Source organism: Triplophysa dalaica, chromosome 7 (genome assembly GCF_015846415.1).
Source record: "Triplophysa dalaica isolate WHDGS20190420 chromosome 7, ASM1584641v1, whole genome shotgun sequence".
NCBI lineage: Eukaryota > Metazoa > Chordata > Actinopteri > Cypriniformes > Nemacheilidae > Triplophysa > Triplophysa dalaica.
The window spans coordinates 10440387-10463384 of record NC_079548.1 but is presented as its reverse complement, the minus strand read 5'-3'; the positions used below and the strand labels follow the sequence as shown (position 1 = coordinate 10463384).

The 22998-nt window shown below is 36.6% G+C and overlaps 1 protein-coding gene across 1 annotated transcript; it reads left to right on the top strand.

The window, feature by feature from the left end:
• Positions 1–1137: 1137 nt before the first annotated feature.
• nubp1 (nucleotide binding protein 1 (MinD homolog, E. coli)) lies at positions 1138–22922 on the top strand. The gene is made up of 11 exons (XM_056752122.1): positions 1138–1211; positions 1665–1769; positions 2019–2152; positions 10495–10563; positions 10664–10696; positions 10850–10940; positions 18316–18470; positions 19575–19685; positions 20971–21073; positions 21366–21449; positions 22363–22922. The coding sequence occupies exons 1-11, from the start codon at positions 1181–1183 to the stop codon at positions 22404–22406; spliced, it is 960 nt and encodes a 319-aa protein (XP_056608100.1). The 5' UTR covers positions 1138–1180; the 3' UTR covers positions 22407–22922.
• Positions 22923–22998: the final 76 nt, after the last annotated feature.

The following is a 22998-nucleotide window of genomic DNA, read 5'->3' as shown; positions in this document are numbered from 1 at the left end:
CTGTCTTATAACGTCTATCCACGGGGGTCCAAGAATATATCCAAGAATATATGCCAACAACTCTTGTTAAGGTGGTATTAGTTTTATTTGCAGAGTTTCAAGAACAATGAGTTATTAAGTTTGGATAATACATTTGGCTTCAGACGTTCTTTATCATTTACTTTTCTGTAAAGCTAGAGTTGTCGATGACAAGTGGACAGCATTAAGCCAATCCCCTTGCCACTCATGACGTTCCCTGACATTTAAAAAGAAACATCCCTAACTGGGCAATTTAAGCACAAAGCAGTTCTGTCTACAGTTACATTGCCCTTGGGAGGGTCTAGGAAACTAACTCCAGTGTTACCAGAAAGTAAATCCTGCTTCCTCAAATATTGTAAATACAATGTAAATACTGTACAAGAGACTCACACATCTCCTAACCAAATTGGTAGAAGATGCAATGCTCATACAGGAGGAAGTTGATACTGTTCTGAATTTGTCTCAGTATCTATTAAACTCATAAGGCACAGTTCCAGAAATGTGATTTTTTTGTGAGATCTACAACCATCCACTATAACCATCCCGGGAAGGTTTAATAAAATGTCAATGTTTTTGGTCTTGTGCATTAAACACAAAAAATATTGCATTAACACTGTTATCTCAGTGTAACAATACAAGGTCTGTATAAGTCTAACTTCTGATAATGATAACAAATCATGTGCATTTGAAAAAAGCATGATTCTCCTTTATTTTTAACATGCAGAAATTGCACCTGCTGGCATATCTCGTCCCATCTTCCTTTTCAACAAAGATTTCTGCAATCCATTCACTAAACCACATCCCACCTTGTCAGATGTTTTCTATTTATATTTGGTTATTATAATTAAGCTTGATTGAAGAAACGCTTTTGTGACACGTGAAGCACATATAAATTACAGGAAAATAATAAATGTTGCGCATCTCTTTTTATACACACTGGATCCAGCTAAAGCTAAATTTCAAACACAATTCTTTAGGTGCATAAGAAAAATAATGAATTAGTAAAAATATATTCTAATTTAATACCGAAGAGGGTTTAGCGCGTTGCACTTAAAACACAAACGCCGAACTGCAACAGTCCGGAACCTTCAACACACAATTCACAGTATCCGGAAGATTAATGTCTGCTGCACCAACCCGGAAGTGCGCAGCTGTTTGAAAGATGGCGGATGTTCCAAGTGATGCACCAGAACGTGAGTCTTATCAATGTTTGAAGGTGGATTATTTAGACACCTTAAAATAAATGTACACCGTTGCATTCTAACAAATATACATTTATTTATGGCTAGCAAGCCCTGTTTTAGCATGACATGCTCCAGCCTAGATATTGAGATATTGAGATATTGATGGCATGGAAATTGATATTAAATGTATGAAAACATCTGTCATCAGATAGTCTTGCACAAAAACTGCCTCTTTCAGCTGCCTAGACGTTTGTATCTAACTGTTTACTTTACCGTCCATATATAAAGTTCTTTAAATGGCTGTGGTAACGTAAAGTTATTCATCATCAATCATTTTGTTTATTGATTGTTCAAGTTATACACAGTCATGCCATGTTCATACATCATGTCTGTTCATATACAAGTATCTGCATATGTGTATTTATTTCATAAATGTATTTAGTTTGTTGCAATTGTCTGTAGACTGTCCGGGCACAAGCAGTGAGCAGGCTGGTAAATCATCTGCATGTCAGGGATGTCCAAACCAGAATATATGTGCATCTGGTGCTGACAAAGCTCCTGATCCTGGTATACATTCATTTATACATCTTCACTTATATCTGCTATATTACGACTCCGGTTTGTCCGTATATATGATCAGTATGAAATCTGAAACATTTTTGGTGTTTATTGTATCTGACAGTTTTATAATGTACATTTAGTACATTTAAGTGACATATATCGTATGTCTACATTTATATCTCCTGAATATGTTGAGACAATAAAACTTAAAAAGTCTAAATCTCAAGTCTCTAAATATGTTTTTTCTTACTGCAGCTATTGAGGAAATCAGACTGAAGATGACGTCTGTGAAACACAAGATTCTAGTTTTGTCTGGGAAAGGGGGTGTTGGGAAGAGCACATTCAGTGCACATTTATCTCATGCATTAGCTAGTGATGACTCCACAGAGGTAAGTCCAAAAATGCTGTACATCCAAAGAGTGCATTACTGTCATACATGTGTATAGGTGGTTTATGTAGACAACTTAAACAAATGTCACTGCGTATTTGCTTTAGTGACCCAAACTTAGAGGGATAGTTCACCAAAAAATGAAAATTCTGTCATTACACCCTCAGGTTATTCCAAACCTGTTTTTTTTTTTGTTCTGCTCAACACAAAGGAAAGATATTTGGAAGATTAGTAAAGTACAATAGAACAGTAACCAGACAGATCTCATCCCCCATTGACTCCCATAGTATTTATTTTTCCTACATTGGCAGTAAATGGGAGATGATATCTGTTTGGATTTCTGACATTCTTTCAACATGTAAATAACTTTATGGAATTTATTTGGAACAACCTGAGAACGAGTAAATGATGACAGAATCTTAATTTTTGGGCAACTGTCCCTTTAACTTCCGGTTCACATCCGCAAAGAATAGAGAACCTGCAGTATATTTCTGATAACAAGCTAAATAAATAACAAGTAAATTATATAAACTAACAAGTTAAAATTATGTCTAGCCAGTATTATTTCGGATTATTTACCAGTAGAAGAACCGCTACACGGCCAAACTTAAACGCGACAAAATTACACAACTCATTCAACAAATTCTTGTTTGGTTTTGGTAATGTTGTTCAATGTCATATAAATATGTCACTGATAATCTTTTAAAATCCAGTATAAACATGGCATGTTTTTACTACTTATTTATAGTTCTTATCTTTTCATTGGTTTAGATTTCTATATTTTATATATAATTCTATTATATTAATAATATTAATATTAATAGTATATTTCAAAATACAAATATTTTTGGATGAATTTAAGGTTTTGGGGGGTATTCCATTAGTTAATTAACTGTCCACGGCAAAATATAAAAAAAATAAAACACCTTAACTTTATTACTACTCTTTTTGTTTGGTTCACACAAAGTAGATTTAAAAAGCTTTTAATTATCATTATTACCAGAAATATAAGCATCATTCAGTGAGGCCAGATTAAATCTGGATATCTTTTTGTATATCATCTCCTAGCAAATGAGTTTGTTTACATGGTTACTCTGCTTAGGAAAGCATTTAAGCACTGGCATCAAATTCCACACGATGCCTGGCACCACCCACAAATGTTTTACATACTGGAATCAAATCAAAATTCACGTAGAGATGATAACAGGGTGTTTTATAGTGTTGACATGTTAGAACAGTTTTTGTACCAATGAGCCTTATAGGAAATTGGTAACATCCTGTTTTCCAAAGCATCTTAACCTTTAAAAAAATATATGATTTAACTCGTATTGCTTTGGAAGGTCTACAAGCTTAACTAGTGCGACTTGCTTTCCTTAACTCACTGAGTTTTATTTTGATACATTTACATTTTGTCGCCTGTTCCAGTGTATTAGTAACAGATCATTTATGCCTTACAGCTCTGTGAGCATAAAATCACATTTCCAAACTCTATCAAAACATTTCTAAAATCATATCAGACATTTTTAGTGTGACGCTGTGGGCTATGACATTATCATTTGAATCAAATTAGGAGTCCCAGCCAGCCCCTGAGAAGAACGTAACGTGCTTTTGAAGTAAGCTGAATCGCTATGACAGAGCGGTCAATAAGAGAAACCTTCTGTATTAATCGCTTCACATTAATGTTTGGCTGTCTGAGATTGCTGCCTGTGTTCATTGCGCTGCAAAATCTGTGTGGCAGATAGAGGCGTATTTACTGGGTTCACGGCTCAGTCTGGGACTCTTTCTGAGTCAGTGCGCTAGGGAGAGCTGTATTGATCTAGTCTGTGGCCGCAATAGCGCTGTCAGTGTGCAGACCACGGCCACTGCGTGCTCACTGACAGGAATCCTCAATCGCTCAAAAAATTCAAATCTTACACCCGTCCATCTCTTGTCTGAGGACTTCCACAGTGTTAAAGGGGGCCAGTCTTTTGCTGTTTTTGAGGCTTTGATTATGTTTTTTGGGTGTTTAACAATGATTTCTTCCGGTCTATATAAAGTCCCTCCCTCCGAAACGCTCTGATTGGTAAAGCTGACCAGATCTGTCGTGATTGGTTCCTCGCTTAAGAGTGTGTGTGTGAAGATGTCCCTCCCATACTATATCAGCAAGCTTCCGCTTCTCAGACTGTTGTGATTGGTCGGTGCCGTTCTCAGTGCACGTGTATTCATAAACTTTGGCTTTTAGCAATAAACAACAACAATGGCGTCAACTTCACTTCATCAGTTAAGAACATGCAGATCCATCGCAGTGTAACGGAGGTCTGCTAGTGCATGTGCAAACGTAAGTCTTTGATAGAGATTGCACATTTTTTTCCTACTATGGTGAGAGAAATGACACCGGACTGAATGGCGTCAGACCGGTTATATTAATTAACACTAATAACAGAAGCATTAGTTTTGCTTTTTTATATTGGACCCGAGTTGAATAATAAAACAAGCAGATTGACCAGGAGGCATTTGCAAACAGGACTTCTAAGGACGTTTCATAGAAGTGTTTTATAGGTATGCATACACACGCACAATATCAGTGTATTACATAGAACAGCTTTCACAGCCGATGTTAAAGTCATGGAAGCTGTCATTTGACCGTTGGTTATCTTAAAATGTGTGTAGCTGAATTCTTATTACCAGCTGTAGGACTGTGATGAAAGTGAAAGTAATGAAGCGCGCAGCTCAGTCAAATATTTACAATCTCTGATAACCAAACACTACTCCAGCGGCTCTTCCTCCTCTCTAAGGAAGGACATGCCCATTTTTTGACGTATTCCTTTTGGGCGGAGGTTATAATGTAGTGACATCATGTACCCGGGAAGTAGAGGGATGTAGTACGATTCCATCCATTCTCTTTCGTCCTTGAAAAGCGAATTCTGTTTTAGACAATATCTCGCTTGGCACTGAACTTTGAGCTTTATCATTTTTCAGGTACTTTTTATGCTCTAACAGCAACATTACACACTAACTAAAGGTTGCCAGATGTGATCGCGGGGAATGGGGCGCTATACTGTCGGCCATCATCCGTGAAACTGTAAAGAATGTCTATGCTTTTAGCTTCCTTTGTTGGACCATCTTAAAAGGTCTTTTATAGGTCATGGCTTTTTCTTTTCTTCATATCTCACTTTCTTTCCATTGTTGAATTTGAAGTTGTCTTGATGTGGCTGTTTTAAATTGTGTTTTTTTTACCAGACGCTCTCACTATTTCCTATTGCTTAGGCATTGTAAGCAAGCGAATGGCTTACATGGAAATTGTGTCTCCTAATTGGGCTCTTGTGGGACACAGGTCACAGTGATTGACACTTCACAGTGGTGTGCGTATTTGTGTGTCAATGCGATAGATAACCCCTTCGCACCATTCTGATATCTCTCTTTATTCTGCTGTGACAAACCCACGGACCCATCCGAAGGGCCATGAACAGGGAATGTGTGCTCAAGAGGGAACATCCTGTTGTATGCCTGCTGTTTTGTTCACACATCCTGTTGATGAAAACTAAATGAATGAAGGGAGCGTTAAGAGCACCACCAGTGCATCCATCAGTGTGCAGAGTCGCTCTTATCTGCCTCTTCCACAGCAACACATTTACATGGTCAAGTAAAATAGTGATTGCAGCTTAGAACCTCACATTTGACACTTTTTAAATATAATAGTAGAATAATATATAATATTTTGTGAAATGAATAGTGGTGTCTTAATTCTGATAGGAGCCATGTTTAAAGGGATAGTTCACCCCAAAATGAAAATTCCGTCATCATTAACTCATCCTTTAGTCATTTCAAACCTGTATGACTTTCTTTATTCTGCAAAACACAAAGAAGATTTATTGAAAAAATGTTGGTTCCCGTTGACCTCTATTGTGTGGAGAAAACCAATGCAAGCCAACGGTTTTCTTTAACAGCATTTTTCAAAATATCTTCTCATGTGGGAAAATAACTATGTGGTACAGTATTATTTTTTGCTTGGTACTGCAGGTACAGGTAGAATATGAAATTAATATAAAAATGTAATATTTCTTCTCAAAATTATTAATATGTTTAACTGTTTTTAAACATTTATAGGCATAGAAATCTGTTGTTTAGGTGTAGTGGTTGTAATGTATGTCCTCCATAAACATTGACTGTGTCTTATCATGTTATTTTGGTTTCCTATGCAAAAAGGTCACACTATTAGATGTTCCATCATGCGATCATGATTCATTTTTACAATGTCGACCCTCCCACGTAGTAAGCGAACAGAAATCCATATCTAAACTGCTTAGCTGTTAAAGTCTTTAGGAGTGTAAAGCTGGAATTGGAAATTATCAAAAATGTATCACCCAGTAATAGCCAATTATAGTAAACAATATTGTTTGCCTTCGAGTAACTCATCTTATGCTAATGATCATCTGCGTATTGAATTTACTTAGAATCTGAATTTATTTTTTCTTTTAAAGAACAACCCTCGACTCAGCCTAAATGCTTTTGGTTCTGACTTGAGGTAGATGTTGGGAGGTAAAGTAATCTACAGGTGTGGCTTTCAGTCATAGTAATTGGAGCCTGAAAGGCGATGAAGTCATCATTGTTATATAAAATCCAGCGTTATGTTGCAGTTAATGAGGAAGTTTGTGTGCTAATGGTAATAACCGGATAAACCGGTTTTGGTATACTGGAGAAATCAGTCCCAATATTCTCATTTTGCTGAAATATAAGTCCTAGGTTAACTCTTCTCTGATGTTTGTTTTAAAGAAATTTAGGCTTTGTTCAGACTATCACCTCAAATCCCATTTTTTTTGCATATCCGATTGAAATCAAATTTAAATGATTGATTTACCACTCTGTGTAGATCCGATTTGAGTCTCCCGTGGTGGTATCTCTTTTTTTCCAATATCTGATTTGGTTTGTATGACAATGACAGGGAGTGTTGAACTTTATGTGTCACTGTGCAGAACGATCAGTGTATGACATGGAAATACAGCACACTGCTGTGTCGCTCTCGCTGTATGGGAATGTCATACGGTGATCAATCTGTGAAGCTCTGTGTAGAGTCGAACACGGCTAATTTTTCTTTGTTTAGCCGCTGCACTTTATTACCATGTCTTATGAACCTGCTGGTATGCGTGGCTTTATTCAGTACTCGCTTCTCCTCCAGCACACAGACAACAACATAGGAGCCTTATATCGGCAAAGACGTCTGACGTGCTTATGTTTCAACGTGACGTTTCATGTGTGCGAGAAAGTAACTTAAAACAAAAGCTAATCGAATCCAATCTGAGCGGACAGACTGAAACGGATTTCCAGAAATATCTGAATAGGATTTCAAACCTCATATGAATGTAGCCTGAAACAGATTCAAAATTACGGATTTCATGTGATTTTTTTTTTTTTTTTTTCACTCTCTTAAATAGGATCGGATTTCAAAGGATATGCACCAAACTCGGATTTGAAGTGACAGTCTGAATGTACCTTTAGAGTACCTTTTTTTCCCCTGACGCAGCACAAAATTTGACATGAAATCTGAGCCTGCTCTCATTTTTGTCAAACTCTCTTTTTTCGTGAGCCTCTACGTATAAGAAATGATTTCCCTTTGGATGAATCCTATCCCATTTCTCTTTAACAGAGGATAAATACCCTTCGCAAGACTACTGTGCCTATCTTGAACTTTGTTTTTGCATGTATCCCAATTTTCTTGCGAAAGGAAATGCGGATGGTTTAGGAGTGTGTGTCAAAATTCAGATTAATATAGCAGCCATTTGTTTTAATGGTTGTGAATAATTGCATGCAGCTGGAAAGATAAAAATCCCAATCAGAAATTTATTGGAGTTGGACGCTGTCACAATACCCACTTACAGTCACTGATATTCTTTTAGCATTTTCTGACAGCCTCGTGTAAACTGGGGTCAAATGCATCAAGGGCACAATAATGATGAGGGTTCCGGGATCTCTCCTTCAGAGGTTTGAACCTTTGAACTTTGAGTTGCAGCACGATTGAGCCACAATAGTTAGAAGATTATATAATTGCTTACTTCTTTTCTTCTTCTTATTATTATTTTTTGCTTGTTTAGCAGGAGCATTCAGCTACACTATTATAACCAAATAATAATAAAGTAATAAAGTTTATAAACAAGTAATAAAGTAACCGTTTGTGGTTGTCCCACATATCCTCAAGAGATCCAGGGGATTCCTAGAATTTTTCTGAGACTGAGACATGCCTTTCCACTTCCGTTCAACATACATTTCATGACCCCTAAGAGCTTTTTTACATTTATTTAAGAAGACACGTTTGTGTTTTTTTAACTAGGATAATGGGAAGTGCTGAAAAGAGAAACGTTTGCCAAAAGAAAACTATTTAGCTTCTGGAAGGAAGTGGTGTGACTTCCCCTGTAGCTCCGGGGGAGAATCCCTCACTTTTGCTGCTATCTTACCCTCCCTGCAACCTCTCTCACAGAACGTCCGTTTCCTGAGAGAGAGAGAGAGAGAGAGAGAGAGAGAGAGTGAGGGAACCTGCTCGGTTCCTCTGGGACTGTTATGTGGCGTTTTTACTCCTCCTTTGCTTATTTATACCCCCCCAGTTTTTTAAAGTAAATTTCCTTTTGAGAAACATCTGGAAGCAAAGGAACAGGAACAGGGAGGGACAAATAAACAGTTTCTGAGGGCAGCATTGAGAGAATTCAGTGCTTCATTCAGTTGAAGTTCATTCAAGACAAGGTCAAAATAATTAAAAATATTTCCGGGTTTAGACCAAGTACACACACTGTTACAGAAAAAAGTATTTGAACCCTTGGTCATACAGTTATATTACTTCACTGCATTGATGTCCATTTATGTAACGGTTATAAACAGACATAAATAAACAGCACATCTGAAATTATTTTCTATCTTTTGCCAGTGAGCACTCTCACTGAATGATATTTGTTCTGCTGTGATCATCTGCTGTAAAACTGCATGAAGCAACCAGTGAAGCTTATTGACGAAAGCCAAGAATGTCCGCCATGGGTTAGTTTGCCAGTGTTTCTCTTGTGCCAAAATAACTGCATATGTAGATGCTATGTCCACTGACCAATAGCAGTCAGTCCTGTTTATAATAACGCAGTGCAATAGTTGCCTCCGTAACAGATGAATTGTGGTTATATAGAGACTTTTCAGCCCTTTATTAAAAAGCAGTGCAGCAGGATTTGTAACACACTTCGTTCTATCAGACTGCATTAAAGAATGCTACTGTTGCATTGCTGTTGTTCAAATTTAAAGGAACAGTTCCTCCAAAAATGACAATTCTGTCATCATGTACTCACCCGCAAGTTGCCAAAGCTCTATACATTTCTTTGTTCTGCTGAATACAAAAGAAGATATTTTGAAGAATGTAGAAAAGTTAACCGTTCTGGGGCACTATTAACTACCATTATTAATTTTCCTACTATAGTAGTCAATAGTGAGCGACAACTGTAACAAGCATTTTTCAAAATATCTTTCTCTGTTCATTGGCGCAAAGAATTATAAAGATTTGGAACAACTTGAGGGCGAGTATTTACAGACAGCAAAATTGTTTGTGGACCCAAAAGAAAAAAAATGACAGACGCAGGAAAATAACAGCTGCCAACTAATGCAGGGCAGTCGCAATCTACATCATTTGCCTCTTTTCATGGTCCTCATTAATGCAGAGTGTGTGCATCTAGAATCAGACGGTTTTATTTTTAGTTTATAGTGTTCCCTTATCATTGGTACGATTTGTTCCAGCCTGTAGGCAAACTCGGATGATTGTAATTGTGTTTGCGGGACTATGATTTTGAATTACCATTGTTTTTATTGAAGTTTGAGCTTTGGCAGTAGTTCTGGATGTGTCGTCACCCACACAGACATGCTGAGCTAGACACACATTGTGCACCTGTTCTTAGCACATCACTGCTGAACATCTGGCTCAGATAGAAGCATGACTCAGGTCTGGTATACACTCGCAGCCAAACACAGTCCAGACTTTACAGTTTCACACGTAATGCTTTCATTTATACCCACACAGGCAATGGAAAGGTTATGTGTCACAGCAGGGCAGAAGGGCCATTCACACATGAGTTTAAATAACCAATGTGAGTGTTACTTTTGGTCTGAGTCGAGGGCGCGGACTGAAGGCACAGTGCAGCTGTCTTATATAAGAAATGAGTCAGTGCTGTGTGTGTGTGTGTGTGTACAAGAGAGAGGGAGAGAGACTAACTGTGCCAAACTGACATCTTGTGGTCATTTAAGTGTATTGCACTAAAAACTGTTGAGACACTTGAGTAGGGGGCAGCACGCATATGATACGTCTTCAAAACCTTTTCGAATTATTTTTCTTTTTTCTTTCTTTAGGTAGCTCTGCTGGATGTGGACATTTGTGGGCCGTCCATACCAAAAATGATGGGTTTGGAGGGTGAACAGGTATGAAGGTGAACACACAAACGGTATGCGGTTATATATGGGAAAATACACTGTAACGTTCAGGCAAATGATCTCCGTTTCTACTCTGTTTTCTCTTAAGGTTCATCAGAGTGGCTCCGGCTGGTCTCCAGTGGTAAGAAATATGTCTGTAATAACTTTTGACCTTAACACTTCACCCAATATAGACTGATATGGCCTCATAGTGTTGTAATTGTCTTGTGATGACTGTTTCATTCAACATATTATTTTCATAAAAAACATACTGATATAAATCCTCTCTGTTAAGTATGTAGAGGACAATCTGGCCGTCATGTCCATCGGCTTCCTGCTCAGTAGTCCAGATGATGCTGTTATCTGGAGAGGGCCCAAAAAGAATGGTTTGTATTTTACTGCAACCCTAAGGACATTGTATGTGTTTTATTAGACCTCCTTTGCCGTAGTCTTTCTGTGTAGTCCCATTTAGTTGTAAGAAAAGGCAGAAGTCTGAAAATGTCTCGAGTTTTGTGGGACTGCACAGGACTTTTATCCGTGCGATACAGTAGATCCTGTTACCACTGAGTAGGGCATTGAGCTTGCAGGCCAGTTGGTGGGGACTGTAACGGTAAAGACTGTGCTGTAGTCTAAAAACAGCAGCTGTTCCTTGTCTTGCTGTGGGTGTGGGCGCATGTGTTATGCAAGATGCAGAAGACAGCATCTTCACACGTATTGGGAAAGAGGTGAACAGAAGTGAGTCAATGTAATTGGGATGGAGAATTCTCTGCTTCAAAGCACTAAGGGAATCCAAAAACCTCAGATGGCTTGACGCTGGTTGAAAACATCTCAGAGATTTTTTTAACACCATTGACCTGGTTTATGAAATTTGCAAAAATCCAAACCTGACGTCAGAAAGAAGGGTGAAGTGGTGCATTTGCAGTAGGTGCACTTTTTTTTTTTTTTTCAAAAGTACAGTATACATACTGTACATGATCAGATTTTAAATCTGTGTTTTTTTTTTTGTTGGAACTTGGTTTCTACATGGGTTGGTATTTTATCAACCCTTGCTTGATAAGAACTCAGGTCTCAAAAAATCTGACTTTAGGCTTCTATGAGTTAAGTGTTGTAATTTTGCCTACTTTTCCAGATCAAATTCAGTATTTGAGACAACAGGTACTTGGTGATTTTTCTGCAATGTTTGTAATGTCAGTTTGGTTTTATATGGCTTGCTAAAAGATGTTCTACCTGATTAACCGTCAGGTTTCATTTGACTATAACAGGTTAATCATGTCAATCTCCTTTATTAATGGGAAAGTTCTGCCACATTTAAACTCTTTTATCATTTATTTACCCATGTCATTCCAAACTCATTCGTCTTTGTTCTGCGGAAGGAATGAAGTCATACTGGCTTGGCATTACTGAATGAGTAAATGATTACCGAATTTTCTGTTTTGGATGAACCGTCCCTTTAATGAATCGACTACTTGAGCCACATTAAAACTTTGTGAAGCAGAAGTATTGCTTTCTAAATAAAAAGTTCCCTACAGACACCGAACACAGAAATGATTGTTTGGGGAACTTGGTCACAATAAAATGTCTTTGAAGCTCATCTGATAAAGCATTGCAATAGAAACACCTTATCCTGTAAGGTGTGATAGCAACTTTTTGTTTGTCGATAAGTTGAATCAGAAATAATTGCGAGATAATTATTGACATTTTATGAATATTTTATGCTACTAATTAAGTGATGATAATATAATAATGCAAGCAACCCTTTTACATAACAAAGGCCTTTTATATGTGGACATTAAAACTGGAATGTAAATAATAACTGTAAATATTTGAAAGAACTACAACAGACTTCCGTTGTCCTTAATTATGATTGGTAGATTAACATTATAAGCATTTATTTTAAGCAAACCCTTGATATGTGACCTCTGGAGAGGGCAGCACTTTTGTATGTCATAATGTGCCCATTTAAAATGACTACACTTGCTCAATGGAGCAAAGAAAAACAATGTTTCTTCATCTAGAACGACTTTTTGAGTGGTGTCCCATTCGTGACGTGGCTTTTGAAGGAGACGGGGTCACAATTGATAACTAGCTGAAACGTACTAAGACTAGACACAACACAGTTAAAGAGTTTTTCTTGCGACTAGAACCGATTGTCTTTAACAGTTAGAATCGAGCACACATCTAACAACTGTATCAGACCACTACACCACACATTTAACAACTCTTGAGTCACGGCTGGACAGTCTGACAGAGCATAACATCTATTGATCTATTTATCGATATTGATCAGCAAGCTTGTTATAAAATCGCAGGATGAAGCAAGGACAATGTTAAATGTTTATTTTTCCAAGAAAGTAATACACTTTGTTTTAGATTTAAAGCATTCGTATCAAAGGAAAAGTAAGTCGGTAGTTAAACAAGAGTTAAAAGAGTAATTTATTATTCACGAAAGCAAAGAAAAACATAGGCTAGCTGCATTTACCTACATAATGCAGTATGCATAAGTCCCAAAATGCACCCCAAACAAAATTGATATAAAATATAATTTTGCTTCTGCCTCCGAATTCAGCATTAAAGTTGAAAATTACTTTATTCAAAATAGTCATTACAAAATACAAAGTATTTTAATAAATTGATCACTTGGAACAACCCATACTTTGGAAGAGCACATTTCCTCTGCAGGCGGCCTCAATAGACTGAGACCCAAATTTAACCAGGGCATTTAGATGTGATAGATTTTATTCAAAAATGTGAAACAAAACATGATATTTAGGCCTATATGCTGACTCGATCGAGTGTTTATGTAAATTCTCTACATGCTCATGGGCAGTCTGCTTTATTACAGGTTTTTCTTTTGCTCTGCTCGTAAATTATCCCTGTAATACTTTACAATAAGGTGCTATTAGTTAACATTAGTACATACATTAGCACAGATTAACTAACAATGAACCCTTTAATTTGTCATCATTTAATAATCCTTGTCAATGTTAGTTAATGTCAATACAGTTGTTCATGTGAGTTCATGGTACATTAACTAAAGTTAACAGGGACAACTTTTGATTTTAATAATGTATTAGTATATGCTGAAATTGACATGAATTAATATTAATAAATGCTTAAGAAGTATTGTTCATTGTTAGTTTATGTTAGCTAATGCATAACCTAATTGCTAATAAATAGCACCTTATTGTAAAGCGTTACCCTTATCCATTTACTAACACACTGCATATTTTCCATTAAAAAAACTTAGAATATGAAGATATAGCTTATTTTAATTAATATTACGGGGATAAAACTAATGAAAATGCCATACCTTATGTATCCCGCTTTTTTTGTGTTGCATTCGTTTCACACAGTTATTGTAGCCTATTTGCCGCACAGTTAGCTATTGGCTTATTTTCGTTTAATTTAGACCCTTCTGTGTTCTATTGTCATTTGTATTGATAATCCGTAAATACGCAGGCTAAACATTTAGCTTTTATGTATTTTCATTTGACATTTTATATTTAACTTAAGATGGCTAGGTTTATCCTTTTTAATAAAGGAAAAACTAAATTCTAATTGCACCTGTTGTTCAGCATTAAATTATAAAAATGAAAAGAGTTTGTTTCCCGGACGGGGGTGAAGACTAGTCCCGGACTAATTCAAATGTTTGTGCCATCTTGATCAAAAACAACTTGCAATTGCATATCTTAAAATATATCAGTTCGATTGTTTTGTCTCAAGATGTACAGAGTAATGTTTGTTTGTAAAGTATGTTTTTTTTAAATGCTTGAAATATCCTTCAGGCCTAGACCTGGTTTAGGCTAATCCTTGTCCGGGAAACTGCCCTAAAGTGTTCAGATGCAAAACCCTTGCACCTCTATCAAACATAATTTCACAATGTTGAGTGAATGTTCTGCACACATAGGATAGTCAATATTATTCAAATAATTTTGCTTCAAAACCTGCTAAATACCACAATAATTTCCCTTTATTAGATTGAAACATCTATATAACAACCCCTAAAAGTGTACTTACTTATTTACTTTTGTCAGCATTTCTCTAATTGTATCTGCCTGTATACCGTCTCCAGTTCGGCTATGATGTCATCGATCGCAGCCACCAGTCGTAAATATTAAACACGATTAATAAAATCTTTAGTGAGGATGACTTGCAAAGACTAGAATCATGAGACACTACACATGGAACGATTTTATCTGTGATTCTAAACAACGACTGAGCACAACTGGAATAGACCAGTTTAAGGTGTATTCATACATGTGACCTGTCATATTTAACTTAACTGTCTGTAAGACCTCGATCGAGCTCCAACTGGGGCTTTTGTTTAACATAACTTTTCAGCTTAGTGTTTGTTGTGTTGCTATTTGCGTTACATCTGTATTTAAATAGCAGATCGTCTTGTTCACGCACTCCTATGTTTTCATATCAGAGTGGGTGGATTGCGGCTTTGACACCAGTCGATTGCTGTTCCGAACTTGCTTTATTCATCGGGAAAACACAATATAACTTCTCTAGTCTTTTCAACTGCCGCTGTCTGCCCCCGTTTGCGCCAGCCCGCTTTTGACACAGCAGCGCTAACAGAGACAGCACGGTCAGATAAAATGGCAATGTAATTATTTTTTGGTAAACAAAGGCATACATAAACACAAAGGCGATATATTGCGTCACCAAAAAACTACAGACGTCAAGTTTATATATCGGGTGATAAGTCGATAAATTGACTTGGAACACCAAGATGAAGAGTTTTATTTCAAGTGAAAAAACTGATAAAACAGATAACGTTGATGATTCAATCCCACAAAACAATTTTAATCTTTAATGTTTATTGGGTGCTCTGTCACAGGTCACGTTGTTTGGAGTTTTCGTTTGTTTCACCTTCCTAAAATTGGAGAAATAGAAGTGGATACAATTGAGACATTTGCTGGAGTGTTAATATTATTTATATTAAGTTTGGCATGTAGAATTTCTTAAATTGTAAAGCAAAAATGATCTGGATACATTTTGTATACATTTGATGAGAAATGTGGGTTCATATTTACATTTTCAATAATATTTATTTAGTTCTGAATTCAATTTGTGACTCGGTTGAGATCTGAATCTCTAGACATTTTTGAACGTTTTTTTTCTATTGAAAAGAGAAGTGACAGAACCGAGAGGTGAGAGACGTAAGCAAACATTTCCAGAGATATTGACATATTAAAGAGACCCAAATTCTCTAGAAGTGTTTTTCGCTTTCTGATCGCGAGCTATATATAAAGTAGTGATAGGGGATGACTTTCTGTATCAGGCTTGACGTTATTATTAAATGTGTTATACATGTTCTGATAAAAAGGAACAGAAAACCGTTGTTGATGTGTTTCATGATGACATTTCACCAGAAGGGTCTATTCTCTGTAGAGTTAAGAGCATGTGGCTCTATTTGTAGGTCTAAGTTTAGACCGGTTTCAGTTCCTTGTGATCTCTGATGTTGAGGACTTTGTTTCTAGAGCATATTTCCTTTACATCGTATATCACAGGTGCGCTGAACGTGGCTGAGATACAGCGATCTATAGTGCTCATATAGCCACATGAGTAGAGTGACTCTGGATTGCAGAACCCTTAAAAATAAAGGCGCTTCATGATGCCACAGAAGCCTTTTTTGTCTAAATGGTTCCCAAAAGAACCTCCAACATTTCTGTTTTACAAAAGGTTCTTTGCTGTGAAAAAAGGGTCCTCAGATTGTAAAGATTTAAGAAAGAGACGGTTCTTTAAAGAACTGTTGACTCTATGGTTCTTTGTAGAAAAAAAAATGTTTCTTCGATGGCATTAGTTAGAAGAACCTTTTAAGTGCCTTTATTTTTAAGAACCTATTCAGAGACATGATAGTCATGATATAAACCTGCTTTTCATCAAATAAGTGTTGTGTCTGCTTGCATTTCAGGAAGTGATGTTTCAGAGGAAGCTGAGATGAGGTTAACTGTGTGTAGTGTGATTTTTATTTTAGAGCCTCAGAATGGACAAAATGTCATTTCTCTCTTCTGTGTTCAGCAGTTGCATCATTATTGTTGTCAGTCAGCAATACTTTTCTGACTTTAATTGAATTAAAATACATGAGATATTAAAGGACAGACCATAAACATTTATGTTATGTGATGTTGTTTCCATGTTGGACAAATAAATGCTAGCACTTAGTTGGGGCTTATCGAATTTGGCCAACCTTTCTTTTTATGTAACTGTTTTAAAGTTTCCATTGGTTCTGAAGAAAACTAACTAGACTAGTCTAAGCAGTGAATGGCATACAATAGGGCTGGGCGATGTGTTTAATTTTTTTTATCGATAATCAACTTTAAAATCATCGCGATGTCTGATAATATCGGGTGTGTTTGACTTCATGCAACGTTGTGCAGACGATTGATCTGCGGATACGGAGCGGGAAGGAATTCGTCCCAGGACCTGCCAAACAAACATGCACGCGTGCAGACACACACACACACACATATGTGCCATGCACACAAACTAGTGTTGGAGTGACTACTTTGATCAGGTAAAGCGCACAGATAAAGCATTGCTTTTATGCTGTAGAAAGATGTTGCATATGTCCTGAAATTTGATCCTATCCGTTAGATTACATCGCCCAGCCCTAGCATACAACCGGTTACTGGGCTCAACCCAGTGCGAGAAAGTTTCACACCAGTGCTGTGTTTCAACCATCGTGTTTTTATAACATGACAAACGTGCATATTTGTTTGATTCAATAAATGGTCTACCAAAGTAATGGTTAGCTAGCTGGCCAGCTGACAAGAACTTTGTGATTTAAATGGATGGTTCACCAAAAATGAAATTTCTATCATCATTTACTCACCCTCTTGTAATTTCAAACATGTGTGACTTTCTTTCTTCAAAATATCTACTTTTGTGTTCTGCGAAAGAATGTTGGTAAACGAACAGCACTGGCCCCATTTGCTTCATTTGTTTGGGCACAAAACCAATGCAAGTGAATGGGGCCAGTTAACGGCATTCTTCTAAATGGAAGAAACGCGGTACTAATACTGTGTTGATAAGGTTGACCCACACTTTTAATATTTTCTATTGTTTTGATATGAGCAAAAACCCAGCGACTAATAATATGGCGATACAAGGTTTCAGAACGACAGCAGCGATACGTTTGTTGTAATTTAATTTTTTCTCCATGGGAAAAAGATAGCACTCTGAAGCATGAGTGCCATGCTTCAGATAACCGTGTCATCGCTGGTTTCTGCTTGCTTTTTGAATCTCAGCCTTGGTCACACACAACAAGCATGAGAAGTTATTGTTGTCAGTTGGAAGCGTTAGTCTGGAATAGTCATCAGAAAATTGGAATGACATTGTTTAGGCAATCCCAGATCATCTATTCATTGGGTGTATTTTTTAGAGGATCTAAAGCTTTGAGGCTGGGTAAATGGGAAATATTATGGGGCTTGGATGCAAACATTAAAGATTTAAAACATTAATCAATAAAAAAATCATGATTTATGCAGTTGTAGTTTCTGAACAAGTGCATGTCACATCTAAACACTGTAAAACTGTCAGTTTAAATGCACTTAAATGGCATTTTCAGTGTACGTGTTATTGTAAATATGGGCTAAAGTGTCCTTACAGAAAAAAACTCCCTAGTGACCAAACTGATTGTCTGATCTGGACTTTAACTGATATCGCATTTCACATGAGATAAGATTGGTGTGTTCAGAGTGTAGTTGTCACTTTGTTTTAGATTGCCACATGTAATATATTGCTTATGTTCAGGTATGATCAAACAGTTCCTGAGGGATGTAGACTGGGGAGAAGTGGACTATCTGATTGTAGACACGCCCCCAGGAACCTCAGATGAGCACCTGTCCATCGTCCAGTATCTCAGCGGCGCTGGCATCGACGGTGCTGTGATCATCACCACTCCACAGGTGAAGACACAAAAACACACCCATGTTCCATAAAGTCAATATTCCGTATTTGTGTCACCTAACTTAGATACCTAGATACGAGCAGTGCAGAGTATGTTAGCTTTACAGATGGAGAACAAGATTGTCACAGTGTAAATAAAAAATCCTCTAGCTTTCCTGTAGACAACACTGTGCATGAAGTGGAACTCGGTGTGTGAACAGCTGTTAAAAGGTTTTTAAATGGCCTGCATTTCAACTGGTAACAAACTGATAACTCTACCACAAGGTCACGGGTTTGATTCTAAGGTAATGTTTACCTCAAATGCACTGTACAAATCTGTCAAATGTAGAAATGTAAATTATAAATCAATAAAGTTAAATGCTTTACGAGACAAGCAGCAATTTTTCCATAGCCAAATCTTGGTGCTTTAAAATAAAGTTAATAATTCATAGTTTTGATCTTGATTTATTTAACATTCAGTGTGAAAGGACAAACTTTGCTCGCACTTCCTCATAAATAGCCAGCTATGTTTTTTGCTGTGGTGGTGTGTTGCAAAACCTGTCTGCAGAAATAGCTTATAATTTAAATATGAAGCCAAGTAAACAATATAAATGTCATTGTCATGGTTGTCACAGGTACTTTTCTCTTTCTGTTAAAAAAAATCTCTAGGTGCTGAATTAAATGACACATATTGGCCATATATAGTATGCAAGTTAGATTGCTTACAATTGGGATAAAGTAAACATTATTATTAGTATTACATAAAAAACAAATAATGCTTTGGGTCCACAAGACCTACAAAGAATGGACGAGGAACAAAAATATAATCGCCATGCAATGGTTAATAAACATATTTATTAACATCAGTCAATAAATGCTGTTCTTTTAACAGAAACGACATGTTGCTATGCTAAAAAACACTTTTAAATGGAACTGTGCAGCAAAACATATTTTAACTTGGTGATAGGCTCATGTGTTTAATTGTGAAATGCATGGCTGCTGACCAATTGGCTTCCAGGATCCATTTCATTCAAATAGTTAATAATCTCATAACTTAATGTAACTGAATGTTTGATTAGAACTAGTTTATTTATAACGCTCGTTATTGTTCCTTCTTTCAATAGGAAGTGTCTTTGCAGGATGTGAGAAAAGAGATCCGATTCTGTAAGAAGGTCAAATTGCCCATCATTGGTGTGATTGAAAACATGAGTGGCTTTGTTTGTCCTAAATGCAAGGTATGCTTTTCATTACGATCTTGATTGAAGTTTACAAACAGACAAACATTTCATAATACATTTTATACATTAAATATATTTCTTATCGCATTTCTTGAGTAAATGCTCTCATGTGTTAAAAGGATACTTCACCCACCAATCACGATGCTGTCATTATTTACTCACCTTCGAGTTGTTCCAAATCTGTGTAAATTTCTTTGTTCTGCTGAACACAGAGAAAGATATTTGTAAGAATGCTTATAACCAGACAGATTTTCTCAAATTAATATTATCACGTGGACTGCATATTTCCACCTACGTAAAATTATTACTATCTTCATTCTTCTCTCTCAACCATCAATTCAGCAGTTCTTATTCAGGCACTAGTCACCTCACGTAGGCCTATAGACTATTGTTATGCCCTTCTCACTGGTGTTCCCTTCAAAGTTCTATAAAAGCTCCAGTTGGTTCAGAATTCTGCAGCTCGTGTTCTTTCTAGAACACCTTCTACTGTGCATATGTCTCCAGTTCTCCATCAATTGCACTGGCTTCCCGTAAAGTATTGAGTCAATTTTAAGATTCTGTTTCTTATTTACAAGGCACTCCATAATCTTGCATCCCAATATCTTACTGAACTGCTTCACGTTTACACCCCTTCACTTGCTCTCAGATCTTGATCTTCAATTTCCCTTCTGATACCTTGGATTCGACTTACTACCAAGGTGCTAGATCTTTTAGCTATTCTTATCCTCCGCCTATGGAACGCCATTCCCTTAGATATTCAAGGCAGCGATTGCTTGCCGACTTCTAAAACACCTCAAGACGTATCTTTTTACTCGGGCTTATAATGTGCTTTACTGAGTCTTTACTCCATTTTATTTGTACAGCACATGTTTTTGTTTGTTGTGTGTTTTGTCTTGATTTGTACTTTTATTTTATTCTTTGCCTATCTGTGAGGTGACCTTGAGTGTTTTGAAAGGCGGCATTAAATAAAATGCATTATTATTTTGCCCCCGTTTGAATACCATAGTAGGAAAAAATACAATGGTAGTCAAAAGTGCCCCAGAACTGTTTGCTGTCCTACATTCTTCAAAATGTCTTCTTTTGTGTCCAACAGAAAAAACACAATTATCAAGTCATTTTTCCTACAATGGGGGGCAAAATCTGTCTGGTTATAAGCATTCTTCCAAATATATTTCTCTGTGTTGATAAGAACAAAGAAATGGGTGAAGTATCCCTTTGAGTAGAGTTAATTATTATTGTTTTACATTATTTATTGATTTTTTGACCCTTTTTCTGGTGACAGAATACATCCCAGATCTTTCCTCCAACAACGGGAGGAGCACAGAGAATGTGTGAAGAGCTGAATCTCCCTCTTTTAGGCAGAGTACCACTGGACCCACGGATAGGTACACAAGAGTTTATGACAGATTTAATGCATCATTAAAAAAAAGGGCATCCTATGCTCGCTGTAGACGGTCAGGCTATGAGGAAGTTTTACAAAATAAACAGTACCATTGCGGTGCATTCCATTTCTTTAATTTGTTGGGAGTGTTTCCTTGTTTTTATAATTAAACGTAGTCAGTATAAGGAACCACTTTTGTATCAAAAAATCTCCCTCTGCGGTTCCTATTAAAAGTCTGATGCATGGTCTGCAGCATTCAGTTTCTAGTTCTCTAAATGCCGTTCCGTATTTTAAAGGGAAAAGCTGTGACGAGGGAAAGTCTTTCCTGACTGAAGTTCCAGACTCTCCTGCAGCGATGGCCTATCAGAGTATAATCCGAAGTAAGTTACAACCTGCCCCATACCCACACATTAACCCATGAACTGTAATGTTCTAGTGTTGATGTGTGACCTTTCACACTTATATGAGCATAGCTCTGTTTTATAACAGTGCCAAACTCTGAAGCAGGTTATATGCAACCTACTGAATACAGTAATACAGTAGGAAGTCAAAAGTTAGTTTAGCTTAAAGTACTTCTATAAGGTAAAAGTATATTGAATTTTATTTTTGAAGTCCTACCTGAAATTGAGCTTTATTTAATGGAGTCATTTATTTCCCCATTCCGTCTGTGAGAAACATGTTTCTATTGTTGATGTCTTTGTGTCGTGGGACTCTTATTCTTGCAAAGCGGTTTCATCTTGATTTCAGTGCCAGGCTTAATGAAGATCACCTTTTAAGATTCAGACACATACTTGTTTTTGTCCTTCTTCTCTATATTTCTCTTTTCATTAAATCTCTTTGGTTGCTTCATTATTTACTCCTGCTTGTTTAAGATGCACACCTTTATGCATTTCAACTCAAAGTATGCAAGTATATAAGTGTTTTAACCAAAACAATGAAGAATCGCTGGACAGGGGAGATTGAAAACAAAATTTCATTTTTTAGCATAGCATTTTACAAGCATATAGTTATAAGTGAAGGTGAGAAGACTGAACCCAGACTTGGGTGGGCATCTGTTATTAAAGCAATATTTAATGCACTGAAGATTTGGATTATCATTTAATTCTTAGAAGGCCTTAAGATGACTGGACCTATTCAACACTTATTTGGAAAAGCAGAAGCAGAATGCAGAAGTGTTTATTACTTGGAATCCTGATTTATTTTATGTTGATTTGTTATTCTTTGGAGTCTGCTCTGTTGTTACGTGAAAAATAATTTTGCTGACAGTCACACTTTTTTGTTTTGCTTTCACAGAAATCAAAGACTACTGTTCTCATTCTTCTACAAAGGGTCCTTGACAGTAGATCTTGAGTGATGGGGTATGGATTCAGAACGCAGTGTCTTGGTATTGGTCACTCATGAGCGAAATGTCTTGATGGAAATGATTATCTCTCCAATCCACATGAGCACTTTTGCAAACCATAGAAAGTGTTACCCAAAAGAATCCTGCTGTAAAACTGACTGCGTAACCCATATTCATAAAATAAGATTAAAACATTTCCTAATTAAGATTGAAAAAATATATATTTTAAATGTCTAAATCTAATTGATGTAACTAAAAGTTGGGTCCATATGAAAACACTATAAACTGATTTACAGCAAAACAAGCCGGCAAATTGCAAATGAAACAAAGGATTGTAACAGAAATATAATTGACTGTCATTAAATTAAATTCAACAACGCTTATAGAAAGACAAATGTGGCATACCATTTTATACAGTTTAAATCATAATATCAGTTGCACTTAATCGTGTTACAAATGCATTGTTAAAATGTGTTAATAAATTTCTAAAGATTAAAATGTGTAAAACTGGTCTGATCTCATTGAATCGTGTATATTTCTGAAGTGCAGTTTACAAGAATACCGTAGCACATCATTTTTATTGCAGA